We start from the raw sequence: 27372 nt of genomic DNA on the forward strand, positions 1-27372 counted from the left end.
TATAAGAAAAATTAAACCATGAAAGTATTAGGAGAAAATATATGATCTAGAGGGTGAGGCACATTTTTAAATACATGGTATTAGAAGCAGAAAACATAACAGAAAAGATAAGTGGTTTTGAGCACATAAAAATTAAAAATCCTTTGGGAATCGAGAGCACTATAAATATAATTTAAAGGCATTATCTCATTTAATTCGAGACAGAGTCTCACTCTGTTTCCCTGGGTAGAGTGCGTGGCATCAGTCTAGCTCACAGTAACCTCCAACTCCTGGGCTCAAATGATCTTCCTGCCTCAGCCTCTCTGGGACTACAGGCATGTGCCACCACACCTGGCTGATTTTTCTATTTTTAGTAGAAATGGGGTCTCCCTCTTGCTCAAGCTAGTCTCGAACTCCTGAGCTCAAGTGATCCTCCCACCTTGCCTCAACCTCCCAGAGTGCTAGGATTACAGGCTTGAGCCACCATGCCTGGCCCTTAGATTTCTTTTAGAAAAAAGAAAACTAGGGCACAGAGAAATAACAGTGTGCAAATCGGTGAATTTCTATGAGATTTGGTGAATAAAGAACAAAAGCTGATAAAATGAGAGAGGTAGAGTAAGGAGGTAGCTTGAGTTTAGTCTTTGGAAAAATCTTGGATAAGAATCCCAGCTCTACCACTTAGGCAAGGTGATGGAAGAACTGCTTTTTAGACAGTTAAAAGTACCATATTTTCATTGCATATTTTGAAGTGTTCACTTCCATATGCTTTCTCATTATAACTGTTGGGACCAAAAAAAAGATACCTTTTTCAGGTATATCTTCAAAGGTGTCATGTGTGTCTTCAAATGCAAAATTTCAGAGACCAGCAAGGACAAATTAGATGCTAATTACAGAAGGTTTCAATCCCTTCTTACTATCCCTTATGTAATATACTATACCATCTCTTAAATAGTAGAAATTGTCAAGGCTACAGTTAAATAGGGATAGTTAGTATAGTATAGATCATTAACTACTCATTAAAGAGATGGGGGAACCAAAACTGTATGAGCTACTATCAAATGGATGAAATAAAATGAGAGATTGATTACAGCTATTCATTCAGTGGGAAAATCTGAAATGAAAAAATTTAGAATGTAAATGTTTTTTTGTGTCATATTTAGGTGAATCCAATCAAGTTAAAAATCCCACCACACCATATCTCGGATATGAGCAGATGGCTCATTGGCGGTGCACAGTAAAATCATTTTGTGTGGTTGATTTAAAATTTGACTTAAAACAGGGAAATAATATTTGTGTTCTCCAGAGTAACAAAATTTATGCTATGTAATAATTTTGGCACATTTACAGAATCATGTTTAATGGGCCCTCTAGAGCTCTGGTGAATACCACAATTTGGTCTGTTTTCTACATGTTTTAGAAATCTGGAAATACTATAGGAAAGGAAATATTTATTGTAAAGTTTTTTTGTTTTTTTTTGTTTTTTTTTTTTGAGACAGAGTCTCGCTTTTGTTGCCCAGGCTAGAGTGAGTGCCGTGGCGTCAGCCTAGCTCACAGCAACCTCAAACTCCTGGGCTCGAGTGATCCTTCTGCCTCAGCCTCCCGGGTAGCTGGGACTACAGGCATGAGCCACCATGCCCGGCTAATTTTTTTTTTTTTTATATATATATCAGTTGGCCAATTAATTTCTTTCTATTTATAGTAGAGACGGGGTCTCGCTCTTGCTCAGGCTGGTTTTGAACTCCTGACCTTGAGCAATCCGCCCGCCTCGGCCTCCCAAGAGCTAGGATTACAGGCGTGAGCCACAGCGCCCGGCCTATTGTAAAGTTTTTGCATAAAGCTCAACTCTTATTCTCTTGAAGTTTAGCGAAAGGATCAAGGACTGTATGTTCTTCATTAATTGTAGTCAAACTGAATTTAAGAGATTTTTAATAGCTGTTTAGAATTAGTATTTGAAGCTGTACTACAAGGAATATTAAGTTTTTTAGCATTGAATAGTCCAACATATACCCATTTAAAAATTAATAGTCATCTGCCGGGCGTGGTGGCTCATGCCTGAAATTCTAGCACTCTGGGAGGCTGAGGTGGGCGGATTGCTCGAGGTCAGGAGTTCAAAACCAGCCTGAGCAAGAGCGAGACCCCATCTCTACTATAAATACAAAGGAATTAATTGGCCAACTAATATATATAGAATTAGCCGGGCATGGTGGCACATGCCTATAGTCCTAGCTACTTGGGAGGCTGAGGCAGTAGGATTGCTTGAGCCCAGGAGTTTGAGGTTGCTGTGAGCTAGGCTGACACCACGGCACTCACTCTAGGCAACAAAGTGAGACTCTGTCTCAAAAAAAAAAAAAAATTAATAGTCATTATCACTTGATTCCAAGTATATGCATATATACTTGCAAACATATATAAATAAGTGTGTTTTATTTTTTACTACACAGATAAACAATCAGATCCTGTATGGAAGAAGTCACCAAAATGCATCTGCCATTATTAAGACTGCCCCTTCAAAGGTCAAGCTGGTTTTCATCAGGTATGATTGATAGATCTGATTTTCTAAAATCTAAGATATCTTTTGGAGATGTTATTATTAGTATAAGACTATGTTATGTTTGGTTTGTCTAACAAAATCACTGTTTATTCTAAAAATACGTTTTTCTTTTGTAACTATCACTTTAAGAAAAGTATAGATTGTTGTGATTATGAGGTTTTCTTATGTTTCACGTGATAGAATTGGTAGTTGAAGCTAGTATTTGTATTTCAATTATAAAAAAATTCTTCCTTTGTTGGGTCTGATTATCCTGTATATCAGGCATCCTCAAACTATGGCCTGAGGGCCACATGCCGTCCGCCTAGGACATTTATCCAGCCTGCCTGGTGTTTTTGCCGCAGCTGCCTGTCCTGCTTAGCAGCCGACTCGTCCTGGGCCCACAGTGCACACTCTCCAACGGTCTGAGGGACAGTGAACTGGCCCCCTGTTTAAAAAGTTTGAGGACCCCTGCTGAATATAAATATAATGGAACCTGCTAACTTCTCTTCCTGTCACCATTATTTGGTACATTTGCTCAATCATTAATGTCTTCATCAAAGAATAAATAGGAAAACAGAACCAAGGAAACTGTTAGGTGCTTCATTTTAAGAGTGCTGGTAGGAAATTTGGAGATGTCAGTTCCACTGTCCAGAATTGTGTCCTGTGTTTGGGGCTGTATAATTACCCATACCTCACCTGTGAGCTGACTGAGCCCTTATGGTATGAGAGAATCAGAATTGGGAATATTTATTATTAGTCGCCATGATTGCCACGTCTGCAGTGGAATGGGGTTGTTTGATTCTCTGTTATTGGACTGAATGATGAATAAATCTGAATTATTTTTAGGTGATATAACTACCCCTATCTGTTAACTGTTGGTCTGTTTCTTTTCCTTCTGGTCCTCAGTTATTGCCTGTAAAATGGGGATAATAAGGCACCTTTCTCCTTCACTGTGATATATTTAAAATTTTAAATGCTTACAATAATATCTAACATAGAGTAAGGAATGTAAGAATGTTAGCTGCTATTTTTTGATGGTGATGATCATTAGTATTCTTCCCTTTTGCATTAGTTACCGTCAGTGAGACCTATCTATTCCTGGGGACCACCAGAATGAGGGGCTAGTTTATTCACAGGTATAGGCACTCACGTGATTGAACAATTCCTTCACACGTCATCACTTTAGCTTCACCTGATGTTGCTACTTTGCTCCTGAAAGAACCCTACACTGGTGTTCTTTTCTCCCACCCAGTGGCACTTTCTGGCTTTCCAAGTTTTTACTCTATTTCCAAAGGGAGAAACCTTCTTCTTTCTTGTATGTCTTTGTGTGTTAAGACAACCCCTCCAAGTTTACTCATCGTGACCTCCTCTGTTGAACACCAATCTCTTTTTTTGGTTTTCTTCTTCTTCCTATTGTCAGGAGTTACAAAATTACAGTTAGTTGATGAAAGCTTGAATAGACTTTAAGAAAGGTCAGCACTCAAGACATTAAGATGTTGTTCATTATGAGAAGTTCACAAAAGTGATGCATTTAGGCTTGAAGGCTTCGTATAAAGTTGTGTGGGGATTACGTGAAAAGATGTATGTAGCACTTAACCGTGTCTGCTCATGGTGTTTAGGACATGGGGGTGGCTGCTACCACAGGTGCTGTTATTAACATTATTATTACCTCCTCAGCATTTGTGGGGCCTTTGTTACCATTTTAAAGAGAGCAAAAAGAAAATTGAATATGGTCCAAAGAAAATCATTTAATGCAATTAAATAGTTGGGAAATAGAACACTTCAATTAACATAAAGGAAGGAAGTATTCATCTGACTGAAAACTGTTACCTAAGGTGATGAATTCTTTTCTCAAGCATGGCTGAACTATAAGGCTTAGTGAATAAAAGGAGAAACTCTGGATTTGCCCGGCCTGGGCTTGAAACCTAGTCTCCCAGCAATGGGAGCTTGTTCAGGATCCTGATCTGTAATACGGGGAGGATGTCACTATCTCATCAATTGTCTAGTGTGTTAATATGTAGAAACTGCCTGACCATTAACGGCTCAACGGTGGTGCTGCTGCTGCTGATGATGATGGCAGGAAATGGTGGGAAGGACAGGAGAAAGAAGGAGTTAATAGAAAAATAAAGAAGTCAGGAAGAAGGAAAAAGGAAGAAAAAAGAGAATCATTCTCTATATATACTTTGTCTATTTTGAGTATTTTTTTAAGTGAAGCACATTCAGTTTAAGAATGCTTTAATTAACATCGTAATGATTAAGCCTTGGAAGGGATAGCTATGGACATGATATAAAACCATTTCTGGGAAATGTGAGAATAAAAGAGATGGGCACAGCCTGCTTAGAACATCAGTTCCCTGTCAGCAACGGCTTCTTTTTTTTTTTTTTTTTTTTTTAGTGGATGACTTGATACCCTAAGAGGAGTAGAACACTGTAAGGAATGTCTAAAGAAAAATCTAATTAATGCTAATTAATCCCCATGTCAATAAAATATAACAGATTTTACTGAGGCAAGTAAAATCAAATACTATCAAAATGTGGGGCACTTAAGGACAGCAAAAAAGAGAATATTTTATTGTTCCTTGGATCTGTACATGACCAGTGGGGACACAATGGTGGATTTTCTTCCCAGTCACATGCACTGGCCTGTGCATTTTAGGTGCTGTTCAACATTTCATCTTCCCTCGGGCTGATTGCCTAGCTCGTTAATCACAGGCGCATCTTTCAACCTTTGCCATATATATTATTAATACCATTTCAAGCTTTTGTTATACAAACCTTGATTTTCCCTATTTTGGAACCAAATCTTGAGGTAATTAATAATTGATTCGTTAACAGGGTTCAGGAAGTTAACATTTGAATCACATCAGCACCACAAATGTGATTTTACTCTTCTTTTAAACCCTACATAACTTGTACTGTGTTATGAGGTTACTTTGAAAACCATTTTTGTAATTTGTATTTCTTTACAGTTTGCTTGTATTTAGCAAAATTTCCTTCCTCGGGTGAAATTATTAATTCTCTTTGCCTTTCCATTATGTAGAAATTTTTGGCTTTATAACTCAGCAACTCTTTTTTAAATTTATTGACAAGTGATTATAAAAAAAGGAATTCAGCCATAGGTTTTGGAGTATGATTAGCAGTAGCAGTAATCACAGAAAGCCATTAAAATATGCTGCAGGCAACATTTTAATTAACTAAGGCCTTTAGTCTACAGTGATGTACATATTTCGATCGAGTCCTTGTCATATTCTTTTAACACTTGTGGTTATTCATGTACTAATTGATCTATAATTTGCAAGGGGTCTATGGATCAGTAGTGCAAATTAGCAAATTGCTCCTATATATACATACATAATTACCTTTTCCCTTTTGCTTTTCACATCATTAGATTTTGGACTATCCTGGAAATTGTACCCTGAACATAGAGGCTTTGATATATTAAATTATTCAACTCTGGATCATCCAGATGTGTTTTGCAATCCGAGTTCTTGCTCTGTACCATACATTCAGTTCTATGAGTTTTCCTCCTCGGCATTATCCCCTCCACATGAGCCCACAGTTTAAGTAGAGGAGAAGAGCTGTATTAACACAATGAATGAATTGCTGTATTTGGCAGTGCAGGGATCCAGGGAGATTAATGATCTTGCCTGCAGCTCTTGTCGTACCTTCCCCCACTATTGAAAATTAAATGTCATGTATAACAACTCACTCTCCATTACTTAATTACATGTGGAAAATGTGTACTGTGTAAAAACTCCTGGGGCTAAAGGAGGCCAAATGAAACTGCAACACTTGGAAAGATTTAATGCTAGCTGTCAAGCCCTACTGTGTAAGAATGGACTCACCATGGGATCCACCTGTTTTGATTGAACATATGTCTTGTTTTTGTAATTAAAATTATAGCGTGGCCCATTATCCTCTGGTCATAACCCTGAAAGATGATATCAACTTGAGATTAATGGGAATGTCAGAGTCATCTTGAGGAGGTGTCCATCTGAAGAAGAAACCTGGATTTTTTTTTTTTTTTTTTTTTTTTTGAGACAGAGTCTCGCTTTGTTGTCCAGGCTAGAGTGAGTGCCGTGGCGTCAGCCTAGCTCACAGCAACCTCAAACTCCTGGGCTCGAGTGATCCTTCTGCCTCAGCCTCCCGAGTAGCTGGGACTACAGGCATGCGCCACCATGCCCGGCTAATTTTTTCTATATATATCAGTTGGCCAATTAATTTCTTTCTATTTATAGTAGAGACGGGGTCTCGCTCTTGCTCAGGCTGGTTTTGAACTCCTGACCTTGAGCAATCCGCCCGCCTCGGCCTCCCAAGAGCTAGGATTACAGGCGTGAGCCACAGCGCCCGGCCTGAAACCTGGATATTTTAAAAATGCTTATCATGCTCTCGATTCATGAGACTAGTTTTGATAAATAGGAAGGAAAAAAGATTGTGTGCACAAGCATGAATTTTGCTTTCATAAAGAAACATTCATTTTTCAACAGTTTACTGAGTGCCTAATTGTGTTGGTGCTGTGGAGTCAGCGATGGAAAGAACATAGTCTCTGCCCTAAAAAATGAGACAGAGAACAAACAATAGTCTAGTACCTTATCCAATGATGAAAGTATTATGATGCTGTAGGAACATAAAAGAGATGCACCCAATCTAGTTTTGGGGTCTAGGGAAAGGTGTCACAGACAAAGACGCTTAGGTTAAGACTTGAAGAGTGGTAAGCAAAGTCATAGTTGTATAGAAACCCAAAGATTTCAGAATCGGATGTTATGCCCAGTCAATACACCCGGACATTTGATTCCAGCAGAAAAACCAGACCTTCTTCAGGAAAGTACCATTGGATGAATACAGCTATGTATGTCAGTTGTTTTGAATTTTGTAAGGAAGCATCTTTCTCACTTTCATGGACCTTTAATGAATGAAGTGCCCTTTTTCAAGTGTGCAATAAAAAGTCATCCAAGGTGTATAAGACAAGAAGTTTTGCGGAAGATACCTGTCACTAGCACTGAACTCTATTAGGAGTTGCAAGGAGGACGAAGTAGGACACTGGCAATTTCAAGGCTCTTTTGTTTCTCTATTTAGTGGGACCATATGGTAGACCAATATAAGTCACTCGTAATGCCATGAAATGCCAACTCTTGCTTGATTTCCTTCACTGCCAAGATGTGGCCAGTGGGTGTTCACGTGTCCTAAGCTTGATACCTTAGGCTTAGGATTGGAAGCAAGTCATGTGAGTTTTAATGGTTTTATTCATAGAGCCACAGTGCCCTGATCATACATTCCTGCATTGACATCATTCTGCTTCCTATTTCCTTGTCCTCTGGAGTCCCTAACTGTTCCAAGTCTGGTCCTGTAACCTGTTAGTTTTGTGAGATTCCCAGTACCCCTCTGATAAATTCCCTTTTGCTTAAGTTGGCCTGAATTCATCTTACTGCTCGCTGCCAAAGGATCCCAATAAATGGGAAGGGTGATAAAAGTAGAGCTATTGATCTTATCAAATCATGAGCAACTGGAATGAGACACTTGCAAGGTTCCCTCTGTGCATTTTCTTGTCACATGTAGGCTTTTAGCCTTGATTCTGAGAAGTTTTTGTCCTTCAAACTACTTTAGCAGAGCATTTGACCTCTGAACAAGTCTCTACTGAGGATCCTCCTATTTGACTCATTTCCACTGCCAAACCAGTTTCTGGCTCCTGAAATGAGATCACTATAAGTATTGAAGAGGAAGTAGGCAGGATTTGTCCTGAGTTATCCTTGAGGGGGAGGGGGTCACATTTCCCAGCACATGGCACTATGGCAAAGGCTGGATATCTGAACCATGTTTGGGATTTGCCAGCCAAGAGTAAGAGGGGAAGGGCTGGGAGTATCTCCTGTACAATCTTTTAGAAAGAATCTCTATGAAAAACTTGCTAGGCTGAGTCATCCATCCAGTTCTAAGCTCCCCACATCAACCTTCCTGCCCACCTGTGCAGCCAAATATTTTATGAGCTGTCTCACAACTGGCAACAATTATTTAGAACTTGCCTGGGGCCACCTTTGTAAATTGTGGGTCTGGATACTGAGTTTTTCCCAGCAGCCCTCATTAGTGATTGGTATTCTTTGGAATGCCAAGTAAATAGAGTACATACATAATCCTACTGCCATTGGCCTTTTATTTCCAATTCAGTACATTCAGCTATTTTAGTCTCTTCTTCCAGTTGTGTATTGGAAACAATTTAGTCTGTTCATATAGTTAGAAATATCTTCTGGAATCTTTTGAGACAGGAAGTTTGTTCCCATTGAAATATAATGATTTGCTTTGTTTTTATGTTACTTCTGGTCCATTTACATGGAGCTTTCCTGGCTGAATGTTAATTCAATGTCATGTTCCAATTAATACAGCAGGTGTAGAGTTAAGTTTTTTCTGTCCTCAAATGTCTTACATCACTAAATTTAGTATAATCAGAAAATAATATCCAAGCCGCTTTAGTTGTGTTCACATGTTCCTCATTTATTCAATATTTGTGTATGTGTATATATACACACATGTGTCCATCTAAATGATGTGTTGGGCACATCACAGATTGTAGATTGTAGTTGTAATCATTTTAGAACAAGTTGCAAAAAAAGTTAAATCAGCCTGCTCAGCAGTCCAGGCGGAATTCAGGCACATAACTTCTGCTTTTGATATAGTGCTATTTTGTTGGCATAAAATGAGATCCTATGCAGTTGGTGAAAGAATGTTTCCAAGAGGCAAACCAGAGCCTCTGAATACAATAATGATTTTTTTTTTTTTTTTTTGAGACAGAGACTCGCTTTGTTGCCCAGGCTAGAGTGAGTGCCGTGGCGTCAGCCTAGCTCACAGCAACCTCAAACTCCTGGCTCAAGCAATCCTTCTGCCTCAGCCTCCCAAGTAGCTGGGACTACAGGCATTCGCCACCATGCCCGGCTAATTTTTTGTATATATTAGTTGGCCAATTAATTTCTTTCTATTTATAGTAGAGACGAGGTCTCGCTCTTGCTCAGGCTGGTTTCGAACTCCTGACCTCGAGCAATCCGCCCGCCACGGCCTCCCAGAGAGCTAGGATTACAGGCGTGAGCCACCACGCCCGGCCTACAATAATGATTTTTAAGTGCTATTTTAAATAATCCAAACATGTTCCTATCATGCTTTTACTGTTTTTCCTTGCTTAGTAGTAATATTTTTAATTGCAATGAAATATACATATCACAAAATTTACCATCGTAACCATTTAAATGTACAGTTCACTGGCATTAAGTACATTCACATCATTGTATAACCATCACCACCATCCATCTGCAGAACTTTTTTTTTTATCTTCCCACTAACTCCCCCTTCCCCCTCCTTCTAATCCCTGGCAACCACCATTCTACTGTCTGTGTCTGAATTTGACTATACTAGGCACCTCATATAAGTGGAGTTGTGCAGTATTTATCCTTCTGTGACTGGTATATTTCACTTAGCCTCTGTTTTCAAGGTTTATCAATGTTGTACCATGTGTCAGAATTTCCTTGCTTTTTAAGGATGAATAATGTTTCATTTTTATGTATATGCCACATTTTGTTTTTCCACACATCCATGGATGAACACTTGAGTTGCTTCTGCCTTTTACCTCTTGTGAATAATGCTACTGTGAACAGGGGTGTACAAATAGCTCTTCAAAACCCTGCTTTTCACCTCTTGGATATATACCCATAAGTAGAATTGCTGAGTCATATGGTAATTCTATTTCTAATTTTCTGAGGAACCACCATACCTTTTTCCATAGCAGCAGCACCATTTTGCATTCCCACCAACAGTGCACAAGGGTTCCAACTTCACAAGCTTGCCAATACTTATTTTCTGTTTTGTTTTTTTTTTTCAGTAGCCATCCTAATGAGTGTGAGGTGGTTATCTCATTGTGATTTTGATTTGCATTTCCCTGATGGATTAGTGATACTGAGCATCTTTGTATGTGCTTATTGACTATTTGTGTATCTTTGTAGAAATGTCTGTTTAAGTCCTTTGCCCATTTTTTAATCAGGTTGTGTGTTTTGCCATTGTTGTTGTTGAGTTGTAGGAGTCTGTATATATTCTGGTTATTAACTCCTTATCAGATACATGATTTGCAAATATTTTCTCTCATTCCATAGGTTGTCTTTTCACTCTGTTGATTGTGTCCTTTGATATACAAAAGTTAAAATTTGGGGCCTGGCGAGGTGGCTCACGCCTGTAATCCTAGCACTCTGGGAGGCTGAGGCGGATGATTGCTCAAGGTCAGGAGTTTGAAACCAGCCTGAGCAAGAGCGAGAACCCATCTCTACTCAAAATAGAAAGAGGCCTGGTGCGGTGGCTCTCACCTGTAATCCTAGTACTCTGGGAAGCCCAGGCGGGTGGATTGCTCTAGGACAGGAGTTGGAAACCAGCCTAAGCAAGAGCGAGACCCCGTCTCTACTATAAATAGAAAAAAATTAATTGGCCAACTAATATATATATACAAAAAATTAGCCAGGCACAATGGCGCATGTCTGTAGTCCCAGCTACTTGGGAGGCTGAGGCGGCAGCAGGATTGCTTGAGCCCAGGAGTTTGAGGTTGGTGTAAGCTAGGCTGAAGCCACAGCACTCACTCTAGCCTGGGCAACAAAGCGAGACTGTCTCAAAAAAAAAAAAAAAAAGAAGGAAAGAAAGAAATTAATTGGCCAACTAAAAATATATAGAAAAAATTAGCCGGGCATGGTGGTTCATGTCTGTAGTCCCAGCTAGGGACTCGGGAGGCTGAGGCAGTAGGATCGCCTAAGCTCAGGAGTTTGAGGTTGCTGTGAGCTAGGCTGATGCCACGGCACTCTAGCCCGGGCAACAGAGTGAGACTTCATCTCAAAAAAAAAAAAAAAAAAAAGTTAAAATTTTGATATAGTACAATTTATCTATTTTTATTGTTGTTGCCTCTGCTTTTGGTGTCATGTGCAAGAAATTATTGTGAAATCCAGTGTCAAAAAACTTTTTCCATATGTTTTCGTCTAAGAGTTTTATGATTTTAGCTCTTATTAGGTCTTTGATCCATTTTAGGTTAATTTTTATATATACTATAAAGCAAGGATCTGATTTCATTTTTTTTTTTTTAAAGAATCTTGCTACATCTTGCTGGATCATGCTATATTGCCCAGGCTGAAGTACAGTGGCTATTCACAGGCACAATCATAGCACGTACAACCTCAAATTCATGGGTTCGAGCTATCCTCCTGCCTCAGCCTTCCAAGAGCTGGGACTTCAGGCCCGTGTCACCACACCCAGTCTGACTTCACTTTTTACATGTAGATATCTAGTTTTCCCAGCACCATTTATTGAAAAGATCATCCTTTCCCCCATTTAATGGTCCTGGCATCCTTGCTAAAAATTATGTAACCATATATACAAGGGTTTATTTCTTCGCTTTCTATCCTGTGCCATTGGTCAATATGTCTGTCTTTATGCTAGTAGCACACTGTTTTGATTACTGTGTTTTTGTAGTAAGTTTTCACATTGGGAAGTTTGAGACTTCCCACATTGTTCTTCTTTTTCAAGACTATTTTGGCTATTTGGGGTCCCTTGAGATTCTCTATGAATTTTGGAATGGAACACACTTTTGCCTTTAGGAGATACTTGCTTCTTGGAGATATCTCAGACCCTGATAAAGTTATGCCATTTTACAGACATATACACACTGCCCACTACATTAGATGTCCTCTTTTGTTTTTCCTCATTCAGAAATTATTGTCATGGGTTCATTATGCTTTCCTGAAGCATAAGTATGTTCTCCTGATAACCTACTAATCTTTCTTTTGACCATAATTTATAGTGTTCTTTTAGAGTTTATATTTGAGAGAGTATATTTATTCTGAAGAATTAGTCAAGGATTGTTGGATTAATGCTTCCAATAACATGATAATGAAAATCACTTATTATAGTTTGATCTATGGTTATAACTTTGATAGATAAAGAATAAACATATAGTGTTGTCAACAAATCCCTGTGCATGACATATGTGTGCTTCCCAGAATGCAGTTAGGTATTCTTAGAAGAATGGAATGAAGTTGCTGAGACAAGCCATCTAAGTAGTTATTATAGAAATTCAAAGGAGAGAGTGATTAATGTTGGACAAGTGAGTACACCAAGAGCGGGTCAGTGCTATAGCTGGGTAGACTTACACAGGAAAGAGCTGAGTCCAAACTGCATTAACAAATTTAATTCAAGCATTTATTGAGCACCCACTGTATGTCATATGCTAATAAGGCCTTATAGTTAAGTAAGAAGTTCTCCAAGAACTTCTAAGACATGCAAATAGGTAACTATGTATCAGGCAAAACAAGTACCAATAGAGGGAACTCCTTAATGTTGGGTTATTCACATTCCATTTTCAGATTTGGTTCCAGGGGGATGGTTTTCACAGTTGAGAGGGGAGTGATTTAGATGGATTCAGATGCAGAGACAGCAAAACAAGGATAGCAGTAGGGACACTGTTGTCATAGTCCAGGCAACATAAAAAGGACATGTAGTAGGATGGGGACCATGGGATTAGAAGAAAAGAAAAGAGATTGGGGCGCGGTGGCTCACGACTGTAATCCTAGCACTCTGCGAGGCCAAGGTAGGAGGATCACTTGAGGTCAGGAGTTCGAGACCAACCTGAACAAGAGTGAGACCCCGTCTCTACTAAAAGTAGAAAAAATTAGCCGAGCGTGGTGGTGCACACCTGTAGTCCCAGCTACTCGGGATGGTGAGGTAGGAGAATTGCTTGAGCCCAGGAGTTTGAGGTTGCTGTGATCTACGCTGATACCACGGCACTCTAGCTTGGGCAACAGAGCAAGACTCTGAGAAAAAAAAATAGAAGAAAAGAAAAGAATAAAGGCTTTAGAATGAAACCATGCAGTGGTTTTTTTTAAATTTTTTGGTTGATGGCTAAATGAATTATTGGCAACTGAGGACTTAGCACCTGGAAGTTTAAATATATGAGACTCAACATCATAAAACCACAAAACACTAAATATTAACTTTTGTGCTTGCTTCGGCAGCACATATACTAAATATTAACTTTTGTTATACTTTAGTGGTTTGATATTTGCATTATCTCATAACAATTATAAGTCACTTTCCCTATTTTATAGATTAAGAAAGCAAGATTTTGAAAGTTGTTTTGAAAACAACTTCTGTCTTATCAGTGATATAATCTGTTCCTTTGCATAGATTGCTTTCAAGGATAGCATAATTGACTTACACTACATGTAATCATGGATTTATTTATTTTTGTTGTTGTTGTTGTTGTTTTGAGACAGAGTCTCACTTTGTTGCCCAGGCTAGAGTGAGTGCCTTGGTGTCAGCCTAGCTCACAGCAACCTCAAACTCCTGGGCTCAAGCAGTCCTTCTGCCTCAGCCTCCAAAGTAGCTGGGACTACAGGCGTGCACCACCATGCCCGGCTAATTTTTTCTCTATATATTAGTTGGCCAATTAATTTCTTTCTATTTATAGTAGAGACAGGGTCTTGCTCTTGCTCAGGCTGGTTTCAAACTCCTGACCTTGAGCAATCCGCCTGCCTCGGCCTCCCAGAGTGCTAGGATTACAGACATGAGCCACCACGCCGGCCTGGATTTATTTTTTAATTGGAGTATAATTTACACTTGGTGCAGTAGTTTTTAAATGTTCAGTTTGTTGAGCTTTGATAATTGTATACACCGGTGTAACCTCCACCCAAAACAAAAATATATTAATGGAATATTCATTCACCCCAGAAAGTTTGCTGAGTCCCTATCCAGTCAATCACTCCATCGTCCAGGGCCAACTATTTCCTCATTTCTGTCTCTATAAGTTAGTTTTGGCTGTTCTTGAACTTAACGTAAACAGAACCAAACAGTATTCTTTTGTGTCTGGTTTCTTTCATTAACATAATATTTTTGAGATTTATCCATGCTGTTTATCAAAAGTTTGTTCCTTTAATTACTGAATAATAATCCACTCTATACAAAACTTTGTTGATCCCATGTCCTGTAGGTGAACATTTGGGTTTTTTCCAGTATTTAACTATTATGAACGTGGCTTTTAAAAAAAAAAATTATTGTACAATATGCTTGTGTGGAGCTCAGTTATGCTTCGGTAACAAACAGCCCCAAAACTCAGTGGCTTAAAACAAAGGTTTTTATTTCTTTCTCATATTACTTACCCTTTGTGGCTCAGCAAGAGGGCCTCCCTGTTCTCCCAGATAGCAGAGGTTCCCTGTCAGCATGTGTTTCCGTGATCACCAACACAGAAAAAGGAAATAGAGTTAATCAAGTACCGGCTCGGCTTTAAGGGGAAGAAAAGTACAGGGCTTATAAAAAGCCCTAGTAAGTATTATAGAATAGTACTGAGGAAATTACAGTCCACTGCATTATTCACTACTCTACCTGTCCCATCACACAAAATGAATATATTAAAGTATTTTATAGTCATTATGTCTATATAAGGGATGGGTAACATAGATATGACACCCAGAACTTAAGTATGAAATATAGAGAGACTACAGTTGGTAGAATGAACAAACCTGCGTGTTTCTTTACCTTAAGGAAATTTATGAAACATCTCTAAGAGTAAATTGTGACCCAATAGAACTTTTCCCCAAGGTGAGTCTAGGAATGTTAACTTGGGTGTGTGAGAGAAGGAGACATTTGTGACTCTCGGTTAGGCTATTAAAATGGGAAACGCTGTAGGATAGTGTGTTAAAAGGGAAGGTTTTGAAATCAGACTGCTGGTTTTGAATCTCAGCTCTGCTACTTATTAGCTTTGTGATTTATAAACTTTGTGACTTTGGTCAGATTGTTTAACCTCTGTGTAAAGTAAAGAGAAAATGAAAATAATTTTAACTACCACATAGAGTTGTTATGAAGGTTAAATGAGTTGCTATGTGAAAAGCACTTTGAATGGTGGTAGATGGTAAGCATTTAAATATTATGTTTCTGGCAACCATGTTTTCCAAATCAGTAATGTGTATAGCAGGTGTGATGGCATATGCCTATAGTTCCAGCTACTCTGGAGGCTGAGGCATTGGGATCTCTTGAGCCCAGGAGTTCAAGACTGTAGTGAGCTATGATCGTGCCACTGCATTTCAGCCTGGGTGACAGAGTGAGACCCTGTCTCTGTATTCAAAAAAAAAAAAGAAGAGACAATCTTAAAAAAAAAACTGGTGTATATTAGTTTCCTCGTGCTGTGTAACAAATTACCACAAATTAAAAGGCTTAAAACAGTACCCATTCATTAGCGGGGTCTATAGATTGGAAGGCTGGCACAGTGTGGCTGGGTTCTCTGCTCAAGGACTGAAATCAGAGTGTTGGCCAGGCTGAGTTCTTGTCTGAATGCTTTGGGGAAAAATCCACTTCCAGGCTTATTCTCGTTGAAGTTACTTTTTCCTTGCTGGTTCTCAAATGAGGAGTGCCCTCAGCTGCTAGGAACACCCTCCACCCCATTCTTTGCCAGGCATCGCCTCCCCCTAAAGCCACAATGATGCTTCTAATCTCAGACTCCCCGTCTCTGGCCTCGAGGCATTCCACGAAGAATTTACATCAGTTTAGAATTCATGTAAGTCAAACTACTAATTTAAGAGATCAGGACAGTAAGGTTCTGAGAAGTTCAATCTCCCAATTTAAACAGCTCATTTGATGATTAGGTCAGGCCCAACCTGATAATCTCCCTTTATCTGAAAGTCAGCTGTGCAGTATAATATAGCCTAATCATAGAAGTGAAATTCATCATATTCACAGTGCATAAATCAGGGGCATAAATCTTGGGAGCCTTCTTAGCATCCTGCCTAACACAAGTTTTGTGCATTTTACCAATATGAGTGTGTTTTTATAACAAATCGGAATCAAAATCAGGATCTAAAATGTGTTTGCCATAATATAAATATGTTCTTCAAACAAGAAACTGAATTGGAGGTATTAGCATCCTGTGGAGAAAAACTAAATCAAACAACTCAATAGTAAAAGAATAAATAACCCCATAAAAAATGGACAAAGGACCTGAATAGACATTTCTCAAGAGAAGACTTACAAATGGCCAGCAGATAATATGAAAAAATGCTCAACATCACTAATCATCAGGGCAAGGCAAATCAATACCACAAGGAGATATCATCTTGTCCCAGTCAGAATGGCTATTATTAAAAAAACCAAAAAAAAAAAAAAAAATAACAGATATTCACAAGATGCAAGAGAAAAGGGAATTCTCATACACTGTTGGTAGGAATGTGAGTTACTATAGCCACTATGGAAAACAGTATGGAAATTTCTCAAAAGACTTAAAATAGAATGACAGTTCAATCCAGGAATCCCACTTCTGGGTATATGTCCAAGGGAAATGAGATCAACATGTCAGAGGGACCCATGCCCTCCCGTGTTTATTGCAGCACTATTCACAATAGCCAAGGTATGGAATGAACCTTAGTACCTATCAGTGAATGAATAGATAAAGAAAATGTGGTGTATATAACAGTGGAATACTATTTGGCCATAAAAAAGAATGAAATCATGTTATTTTCAGGAACGTGAATGGAACTGGAGATCATTATGTTAAGTGAAATAAGCCAGGCACAGAAAGATGAATATTTCAAGTTCTCACTCATTTGTGGGAGCTAAAAAATTTGATCACATGAAGGGTAGGGAATGATGCTAGGGATACCAGAGGCTGGGAAGGGTGTTTAGGGGTGGGGGGAATGAAGAGAGGTTGGTTGATAGGTACAAACATAACAGTTAGATAGAAGGAATAATGTTTGATAGCAGAGTAGGGTGGCTATAGTTAACAATAATGTATTATTAGGTATTTCAAAATAGCTAGAAGAAAGGACTTGAAATGTACCCAGGGCATAGAAATGATAAATACTTGGGTCATAGATATCCTAAATACGTTGACTTGATCATTACACGTTCTATTCATGTAACAAAATTTCCCATTTACCCCATAAATATATACAGATACAACATATCAAAAACAAACAAACGAAAAGAATATAAGCCAGGTTTGGTGGCTCACACCTCTAATCCCAGTGCTTTGGGAGGCCAAGGTGGGAGAATCACTTGAGCTTGAGAGTTCAAGACCAGCCTAAGCAACATAGCAAGAAAGAGAAAAAATTATCTGGGTGTGGCGGTGCGTGCCTGTAGTCCCCGCTACTTGGAGGCTGAGGCAAGAGGATCACTTGAGCCTAGGAGTTTGAGGTTGCTGTGGTCTGTGGTCTCACCATTGTACTCCAGCCTGAGTGATAGAGCAAGAGAGACCCTGTCTCAAAAAAAAAAAAAAAGGAATACAGAAATGTCTGATGGATTCTTTAGAGAAGAGCCATACAGCTAAGACTCAGAAGAGAAGGAACCAGGCAACTCTAGAGATGTCAGCAGAAAGCAGTTCGGGTCCCCTGTTTAGCCTTGAACAGTTCCATTCGTTGTGTCTTGACAGTGCACTCCTGATCTTTATATGTCTGTTCTAAATTTCGAGTCCCCGGGAGAGAGAATTTGAGTGGCCCACACTGAATGGGTGTCTGCCCTCTACACCCAGTCAAGTTGAGGCAGAGCTGTTAGTTACCTAGTGCAGGCATTATGGCCCACTCAGGGAATCACTGTGAGCCAGGCCACCCCAAGAAATGTCCCTTACATGTGGTAAATACTGAGGGCTGGTTGGCTAGAGGGAGCACATTGCCATTAACTGGTTGAAGCTGCTCAGAAAGCAAGGGGCACAGTTTGCTAGTTCTGCTTGCTTTTTCCTGCCTTTTTAAGATCACTTTCATTCAACAGACATTTATAGTACACCTGCTCTCTGCCAGGCACCCTGCTTTAAGCTGGGGATATGAAGAGATAAGATCCCATCCCTGTGCTTGGGGAGGGAGAAAGACCAGCACAAATGATTTCATTAATACCTGAGCATGGCACGTACAGCAAAAAGGACATACACACACAGGGTCCTATGCCCTGGATAAAGGTTCTCACTGTTATCCGTGGTAGGACTCCATTATCTCTCTCCCAACAGCTCTCAAAGATAATTATAAAAACACCAATAAACAATAAAAATTTTTGATTGTGTCCCATATGGGGCACTGGAGCCTAAGAAGCTTATTGTTCATTAGCCAGGCGTGGTGGCGAGCGCCTGTAGTCCTAGCTACTCGGGAGGATCGCTTGAGCCCAGGAGATGGAGGCCAGCCTGGGCAACAGAGGAAGACCCCATCTCTAAAAAAAGAAAACAAAATCTGTGTTAATTATGTGGAAAGGAAAGGTTAATGATTAATATAAAGCAAACAGATTTCAGAGGATATGAGGGATCAAAGCTCCCCAGATGTCATCCAGGCTAACTGCTTGTTTGAAGTGTAAATGCCTCCTCTCCTTTGGTTTTCTCTCTTTCTACTTTTGGTTTTAAATTTGCTGCTGTGTCAGCTCTATGAGACTCGATGCTGAGGTGTGTGAAAGTCACTATTAAAGTGGATTATAAAGGATTACAAACTGTAACTTCTTGCAGCAACTGTCTTCTTTTCATTGAGAGTAATTATAGGTTTTCTATTATGTGAGGTTCAAAAAAATTAATATGGACTTTAAAGGCCATTAAAATCATACTAATTTGGGGAAATCTTTAAATTGTGAAGGGATAACTTGACTGATTTGAGCTAATTTGGTCCAGTTAATCATGATCTCTCAATAAGAATTTAGATGCAGCCATATTTTCAATGCTGGTACCCTTTGAAAGAGATATGAAAAGCCATCTACTTAGTTACTGCCAAATCCACTCTGCCCTATGAGTTCCAAATCTGGAGCAGACGTGTCCTGTTGGCTTTCCGCCCTAAGCTGAACTGAGCTCTATTGTGCTGTTCGATGGGAGAAACTGAATGGGAAAAGGAATTACCACTGGGGAAATGCTATTACTTACCCAGGGTGACTGATTACTTTTTCTGTGTGTGAGCAAACTGCTGAGGAATGGATTGTACTCCCTGAAAAACAGTAATTATCTCTTAACATAATAGTGCATGCTCAAGCCATCTGTAATGCTGCAGAAAAAAATATAGTCTTCATGCTCTATGTCACTTTATAGTTTTAGTTTTCTCCAGTTTGCTTTGGTTTAGCTTGTGTACTAGATAGTCCAAGAGTCCAAGAAGGGTAGAGTAAGAAATGGTACATAGACTTCATCTATGTTCTGCTTCATTCCACAAAGAATTGACAACAGTTTGGGATTCTTACAGTTAACCTTCTTGCTTACATGATCAAGAAACTGAGGCTCTGAGAAGAAATTTCCCCCAAAGCCCCACAGTTAGTTAGTGAAACTCCTACATTTCTATCTCCTTATTGAAGAGAATGGTCATTACATCCCACTCCCATTTATTCATTTTTTCCCCAATAACTATGTTAAGCACAAGCATTTTTCAGGCACTGTGTTACCCCTAGATAGTGTAACAGAGAGTAGGAAGGACATGGGTCTTGTCCTTGGAGTGCTTACCCTCTAGAGAGAAAGATTAGAAGCACATGTTCACACAAATCAGTTAGGTAAAATATGAAAGAAACAGAGCTATAAACGCGATCATTGTGGAGGGTGCTATAAGAATATCCTGGAGGTCATTGAAGGCTTGTTTCAGGAAATGACATTTATGTTAACTATGAAAGAAAAATAAGTGTAAATCAGACAAAGGACTTGGATGACAGGCAGGCAGAGCAGAAGAGAATAGGGTGAGAGAAGGTGGGTGGACCTTGGCTTAGTTGAAAAATGGAAAGAAAGCTGTGCAGCTGGCCTGGGGCAGAGTGAGCCAGGGGATGAGAGCAGAGGGGGCCAGAGATGGGGGCTGGGACCTTATCACCTCCTTATCCATCCATTGTGGACTTGACCCTAAGTACCTTAATAAGCCATAGGAAGATTTTAAGCAGGAGATAGAAATATAATGAGATTTATGTGTTAGGATCATAATAACTCCGCTGGGTGAAGAATGGATTAGAGAGAGGATGTAAGAGGGGAAACCAAATAGGATGCTCTTTTCAGGTGAGAAATGATGATGGCTTATAAATAGAATAGGATGGAAAAAAGTGAAAAGGTTCAGGGTATGTTTTGAAGGTGGAATGAACACAACTTGGTGGGTTGGAAGTACAGGTGAGAGATGAAAGGTTTCGAGAAAGACTCCTGGTTCTTGGTTGAACAACTGGGCAGATATTGTTGACGTTTACACAGGTGGGGAGAATTGGCTATAGAATCATCTAGGGACTGAGTGGGAGAAAAAGCTCTATTGTATTTGAGATGGCTTATGAGACATCTAGTAGGAATATAAATTAGGAGTTGGATATGCATATCCAAGCTCAGAAGAATATCTGGGCTAAATATGTGAATTTGGAAGACATCAATGTATAGATAGTCTTTGAGTTTAATGGAATAATTCACCCAGTTGAGGTTACTGAATTCACTCTAGAGAAGGATGGGTGAGGCATAAATTGAATAAAGAGAGACATTTCAAGTAAAAGCAGTGATATGACTAACGCACCAAAGCAGGAATGACATGGACCAATGGACTTGTTATCCAATTGGTGAGAAATAGAATGTCCAATGGGGTTGAACTTTGAGAGGCCTCCCAAGTCAGCAGTGCCTCTTCCATACACACGGGTCACGTGGAGAGAGATCTGTGAGCAGTCTTAGACCTTTACATATCAGCAAAAAGCATTTTTGTGAGCTTCCTCAGTTTATATCGTGAAGCACAAAGTCACGCTTCACATAAACCTTGAGATAATTGTGTTGGCCATGCATCCAGAATGAATAGTAAAGGGTAGTCATTATCTCCCACAGACCACTGCCTACCATCTGCTAGTAATGTGGTAGAGACAGGCCCGAATAGTCAGAACCAGTGTTGTGAGAGTTGTGTGCCTGCCACCCTGGTGACGAGGTGTCAGCTCCCACCTCTTCCACTCCATTGGGATGAGGAGGAGGAGAATGCGCCTCAGCCACGAAGCACTGTCTGTCTGGAGCTCCGCTCTCCCCATCCATCTCCACTTCTCCACCCACACTGCAGGGCCTGTGGCAGACACCCTGTCAGCCTTCATTTGGCAAAACAAAGTTAGAAGCCAAGTGAGGAGGCTGGGAACCTTTCCAGTTCAAAGAACAAAACACTCTAGACATTAATGGGGCCTAGAGGTTAGGTTTGCACACGCCCATTTGAAAAATTTATACTCCACAGTGCTGAGAAAGTTGATGCATTTCCAGAATTATCCTCTGTAGTACCTGAATTACTAAGTGGGATTTGACTAACTCCTAGCATCATCATTCTTTGTCACTAGTAATTATATCTTAGTGTCCCTTGAGTAATATATCTCTTTTTGTGCCTAATAGCTTTTGCATGCTTGGAAGGTGTGTGCGTGTGCATGCATGTATTTAATTCTATGATGCTATGTGTGCACTTTCACCTGAGAACTAAGTCGGTATTTATCATCTGAGCCATCAACGTAGCATTTACTGTGTACTCATTCTGCCTTTTGTAACATTTCACAGAAATGAAGATGCAGTCAATCAGATGGCCGTTGCACCATTCCCGTTGCCATCAAGTTCTCCATCTCCTGTTGAGGTAAGGTGTGCCTAATTAGCTCTCAGTGAATTAGATGGATTTGTCATGATCGTTTTCCCCAAATCTGACATTTTTGATTTTTCAGTATTTGGTATTCTTAAACTCCTAGAATTTATTAATGAGGGAATTTCCCTCACTAAAACAGGAAGTATCTGAGGTATGATTATAAAGCAATGTAAAACAATGTTAAGCAAATATATTAGAACTTAACCATGTGAGCATTACCTTCCTTAAAGTTGCTTAAGGTTTCCTCTCTATATATAATTTTGTCCTAATTAGGCATTTCAGAATTTACTAGGAAATTCCTTTTTTATGTCTGAATTGTACCCCTTTCCTTATGTTTTCAAAGTGCTTTAATAGCTCTTATCACAGCTATCTTTAAATAATTACTTTCATCTATTCATGGAGAAATTACTAGTACAAGAAGACTGCTATAATATTGGTCTGCTTCAGAGTAGATAGATGGTTATAAAGCTGTGTAATCTGTTTGCCTCCCCAGCCAAGGGAATATTCCTTCCCTTCACAGTTTTTATTTATTGAATTATCTTTTAATTCCAAAAAAGAAATACATACTTATTGTTACTAATTGCATAATGTGGAGTTATTAAAGGAAAACTTAATTTTTATTTCCCTGCCTCCCTAGGAAGTTGATGTTTACTATTTAGTATCTTTCTATGTACTGTTTACTTTTACAACAAAAATAAGTAGCTATTTATAGTGTCCCTTTTAATAAAAATTTGATTATACAATGCACGTTCTTTTTATTCACTCAGCCAGTGTTCAGTGAGTACATATTTTATGTCAGGCGCTATTTTGGGTATTAGAGATACAGGTGTGAATAAAACAGATAATGCTCCCTGCCATGGTTCAGCTTACATTCTAATGAGGAGAGAAAGATAACAAATTAAGAAATAAATACACCAAGAGAATTAGCATATCGTGGTCAGCACCTTGCAGAGAATTAAGATAGGGAATGTGACCGCTTTGGTCATAGGGAAGGCCTTTGGACAAGGTGAAATTTAAACAAGATCAAAATGATGAGAAAGAGCCAGACGTTTGCAAATAAGGTGGAGGAGCTTTCTCTGCTGAGGGGACGGGCATAGCTCTCAAGCGAGAGCGTCTGAGGACTGCGGCTGGAAGCATAGTAGGAGCCGGGAGAGTGGTGGAATTTGAGACGAGGAGAGGCTCTGCAAGTCAGAGTAACAAGTTTGGGTTTTACTCTGTGTGCATTGGAAGCCACTAGAAGCTTTTAAACAGGAAAATGAGATTCACTGATACACGGTTTTAAATGATGCATCTGGCTGTTTAGGAGAATAAAAATAATTTTTTTTCTTCAACCCTTATAGCTTCTTTTTTTTTTTCTGAGACAGAGTCTCGCTTTGTTGTCCAGGCTAAAGTGAGTGCCGTGGCGTCAGCCTAGCTCACAGCAACCTCAAACTCCTGGGCTCAAGCGATCCTGCTGCCTCAGCCTCCCGAGTAGCTGGGACTACAGGCATGCACCATCATGGCCAGCTAATTTTTTCTATATACATTAGTTGGCCAATTAATTTATTTCTATTTATAGTAGAGACAGGGTCTCGCTCTTGCTCAGGCTGGTTTTGAACTCCTGACCTGGAGCAATCCGCCCGCCTTGGCCTCCCAGAGTGCTAGGATTACAGGCGTGAGCCACGGTGCCGGCCCCTCATAGATTCTTAGTTGGAACAGAAACAGACTCCTATAACAAAACAGGTTAACAAGACCAAAACAAACAGTAATTCATTAACATGTGTATTTCAGGCCGGGCGAGGTGGCTCACGCCTGTAATCCTAGCACTCTGGATGGCCGAGGCGGGCGGATTGCTCGAGGTCAGGAGTTCAAAAACGTGTATTTCATATACATGGGAGTTACACAGGGCATAAGTAGTTCTCAAAGAGATGACTTTAAATCCCAGTTTGTTAGCATCTACAACAAAAAACAGTAAATTTTTATAGAAATGACAAGATGAAAGAAATGGACTTTGTCTCTGGGCCGGGGCAACTTGGGGGAAGGCAAATAACTGGCAGATAAAGGCGAGTTAGTAAAGCTTGTTAATGTATAATAGATTCCCCTGTTACCATCTCCAGAGGATAAGGGTCCACAGTTGTCTTCGGTGGTTAACCTGTGTTCTCCCTGGTGGTGGTGGTGAGAATACCTTTTTTCTCTTTAAATCTGTGTCCTGCTTTTAGGCAAATAAAGAGAGGGCAGAGAGCTTCCTGCATCTGCTTCTTCCTAGCTGCCTACAGCTCAACAACCCTTCCTTTTTGGGGGTGGCATAGTCTGGTCTCCCACAGCTGCTAGGTTAGAGACTAGATTGTGGGAAGGTGAAAGCAATACACTAGAAACCCAGGTGAGATTTGAACGTGGCTTAGATGAGGTGTTGATACTGGAGATGAAGAAAGTGAGCAGATTCTTGATGTTTTGGAGGTTGAGTCAAACTTGATTGATTAAATGTGGGAGCTGACAGGAAATAGATTTGGGGCTTGAGCAACTGGGTGCATGGTGATGCCATTTACTATAGTCTGTTGAAGAATAGCTGTTCCTCCACAGGGAGGTATAAATTTAAGAGGTTTGTTTCAGGTAGGTGAAGTTTGAGATGCTTATTATACATCCTTCTAAAATATATTCTATACATTTAAAAGGAAAAAAAAATGCTTTTTTTGCTTAATATGATGGCATGTTTAATATGTCCTATTATAATTTTTTTTTTCCAGTTGACAGATATTCAGATGATCTACAATATCTTGCCAGTAAAAGAGCACCAAGATAAACATCCATGTGTTTGTATGGGTGCACATGTGTATTAATCACTAGATGTTAGTGCTTTTTTTTTTTTTGAAACAGGATTTTGCTTTGTTGCCCAGGCTAAAATACAGAGGCATTTATCATAGCTCACGGCAACCTCAAATTCCTGGGCTTAAACAATCCTCCTGCCTCGGCTTCCTGAGTTGCTGGGACTACAGGCATGTGCCACCATGCCTGGCTAATTATTTTATTTTTATGTAGAGACAAGGTCTCACTATGTTGCTCAGGCTGGTCTTGAACTCCTGGCTCAAGTGGACCTCTAGCCTCAGCCTCCCAAAGTGCAAGGATTACAGGTTTGAGCCACTGTGCCCAGCCTGTGCTTTTATTTTTTTATAGCACAGATACCCTTGCGGTATAATTGCTGATTCAAAAGCTATACATGTTCAAAATTTTAATCTATATTGACTTTTACTATTGAAAAAGATTGTAATGATAAGTAGTAGTAGTGGCTCCCTACCAATAGCCATGTCACCATAGCCTTGCCAGCACTGGGTTTTTTCATTCTGCATTCTAGCATAGGCAGTTAGTTTAGCATGGTGGTGCAGAGGATGGGCTCCAGAGCCAGCCTACTTCAGTTCAGATCTTACACAGCCACACACCAGACTTGTGATCTTGGGGAGTTGCAATAACTTCTTCCAACCTCACTTTACTTTTCTGCAGGAAGATCATAATAATTTCTACCTCATAGGGTTATCAAGATAAAATAAGATATATATATATCTTGTGCCTGGCACATGATTGCTATAAAATAAATATTAGTACTTAATTGCTAATTATTCTCTTATATTTATAGAATGTCATATAAATCTTTGGGGGCAATATTTTGGAGGGTTTTTTTAGTATTGTTGGCTATAAATGTTTACATCAAAATATCATATCATAGGGACTGAATTTATCTTTTATTGCACATATTTTTTTCCTTAGTGCAAAAGAAAACTACCCTTGTAATGATGAGAAAACTAACATGTCTTTAAAAAGCTTCTGTGAGATCCAGTTTTTGTGTCTTAGAGTAGATAAATATATGCTGTTGATATCAATATTTAGTTTTGAGAGGACCATTTCTGGATTTTCTGTTCTGTTTGGTCTGTATTCTTTCAGTCAGAAATGACTTCTGATATCTATGATGTGTCTTCCTTAACCTATACCCAGCCAATCAGTCTCTGCTGTCTTCTTGCTCAAAGGGCGGCACTTACAAGGCAGAATGGCTGAATACGGTGTCTACTGTATCAAGCACAATCTTAGATGCTTGTGATCTGTTGTCCCCTGTCCCACTTGCCTCCCAACTGAGAGAGGGTGTTAACTCCACTTTACCAAAGGACAGACTGGTGCCTAGAGAGCCTAAATGAGCATACCTGCACTCCGAGATGCAGGCATGTGATTCAGCATCAGCCTCCTCGTCCATACCTGGGCTATCACAAGCCCTCCATAGACTTGTCATAAAGAGTAACCAAGTGATGTATACAAACCATTTAGTACCGCTTACAGCACACAGTGAGTGCTCAATAAATGCAAACTATTTTATTTATTCAAATATTTACGTATATCTAGCTCAATATTTAAATGTAAAATGGACCCTCCAATGTGGATCTGAACTGCATCCATCGGTCCACCTTTTCAGTTGAAGGCAGATCAAAAATACAGTGTTCTCAGGATATGAAACCCATGTATATGGAAGGCCAACTTTTTATATACCCGGTTCCTCAGGGCTGACTATGAAACTCGAGTCTGTACAGATTTTGGTATACTCAGGGCGTCCTGGAACCAATCCCCAAAGCGTACCTAGGGATGGCTTTATAGTATTAGTTATTTTTTTCATTTTTTCAATTGTGCTAACCACAGAAATGGTTCTAACCAGTCACCTGTAAAAAAAAATTTTGTTGATGACTTACCCTAGGAAAATCAATTATCAGCCAGAAAAATAACTTGGTGTCATTTAAAAATAACTTTATCTTTTTCTGAAAATATAGGCTGCTTTTATTTTATTTATTTATTTAGAGACAGTCTCACTCTGTTGCCTGGGCTAGAGTGCCGTGGCGTCAGCCTAGCTCACAGCAACCTCAAACTCCTGGGCTCAAGCAATCCTTCTGCCTCAGCCTCCCGAGTAGCTGGGACTATAGGCATGCGCCACCATGCGCTAATTTTTTCTACATATTTTTAGTTGTCCAGCTCATTTCTTTCTATTTTTAGTAAAGATGAGGTCTAGCTCTTGATCAGGCTGGTCTCCAAACTCCTGAGCTCAAAGGATCCGCCCGCCTAGGCCTTTGAGAGTTCTAGGATTACAGGTATGAGCCACCGTGCCCAGCTGATTTTATTTTTAAATAAAGCAGACTAGTAATATATGTAGAGTATAAATAATGCCAATGTTTCAGTTGCTTATTATAATATCTGAATTAGATTTGTGTGCCATTATTTATAGTTCATTTTCAAGTATAATTAAATCACATTAGACATTTAAATTTATAAAAAAAATAATAAATCCTTTTCTCTAAAAAGATATGCCATGTGATG

At 39.5% G+C, this 27372-nt stretch overlaps 1 protein-coding gene across 4 annotated transcripts in view; it reads left to right on the forward strand.

Moving 5' to 3' along the window:
• PATJ (PATJ crumbs cell polarity complex component) overlaps nucleotides 1-27372 on the forward strand; it is a 345818-nt gene that overhangs the window by 215244 nt on the left and 103202 nt on the right. For all 4 annotated transcript variants that reach the window (XM_075998871.1, XM_075998878.1, XM_075998885.1 and 1 more), the window contains 2 exons: nucleotides 2421-2512; nucleotides 21972-22044. In XM_075998871.1, coding sequence (XP_075854986.1) covers nucleotides 2421-2512; nucleotides 21972-22044 — 165 coding nt within the window. The remainder of the gene's footprint in view (nucleotides 1-2420; nucleotides 2513-21971; nucleotides 22045-27372) is intronic.

This window comes from Microcebus murinus, chromosome 2, assembly GCF_040939455.1.
Source record: "Microcebus murinus isolate Inina chromosome 2, M.murinus_Inina_mat1.0, whole genome shotgun sequence".
NCBI lineage: Eukaryota > Metazoa > Chordata > Mammalia > Primates > Cheirogaleidae > Microcebus > Microcebus murinus.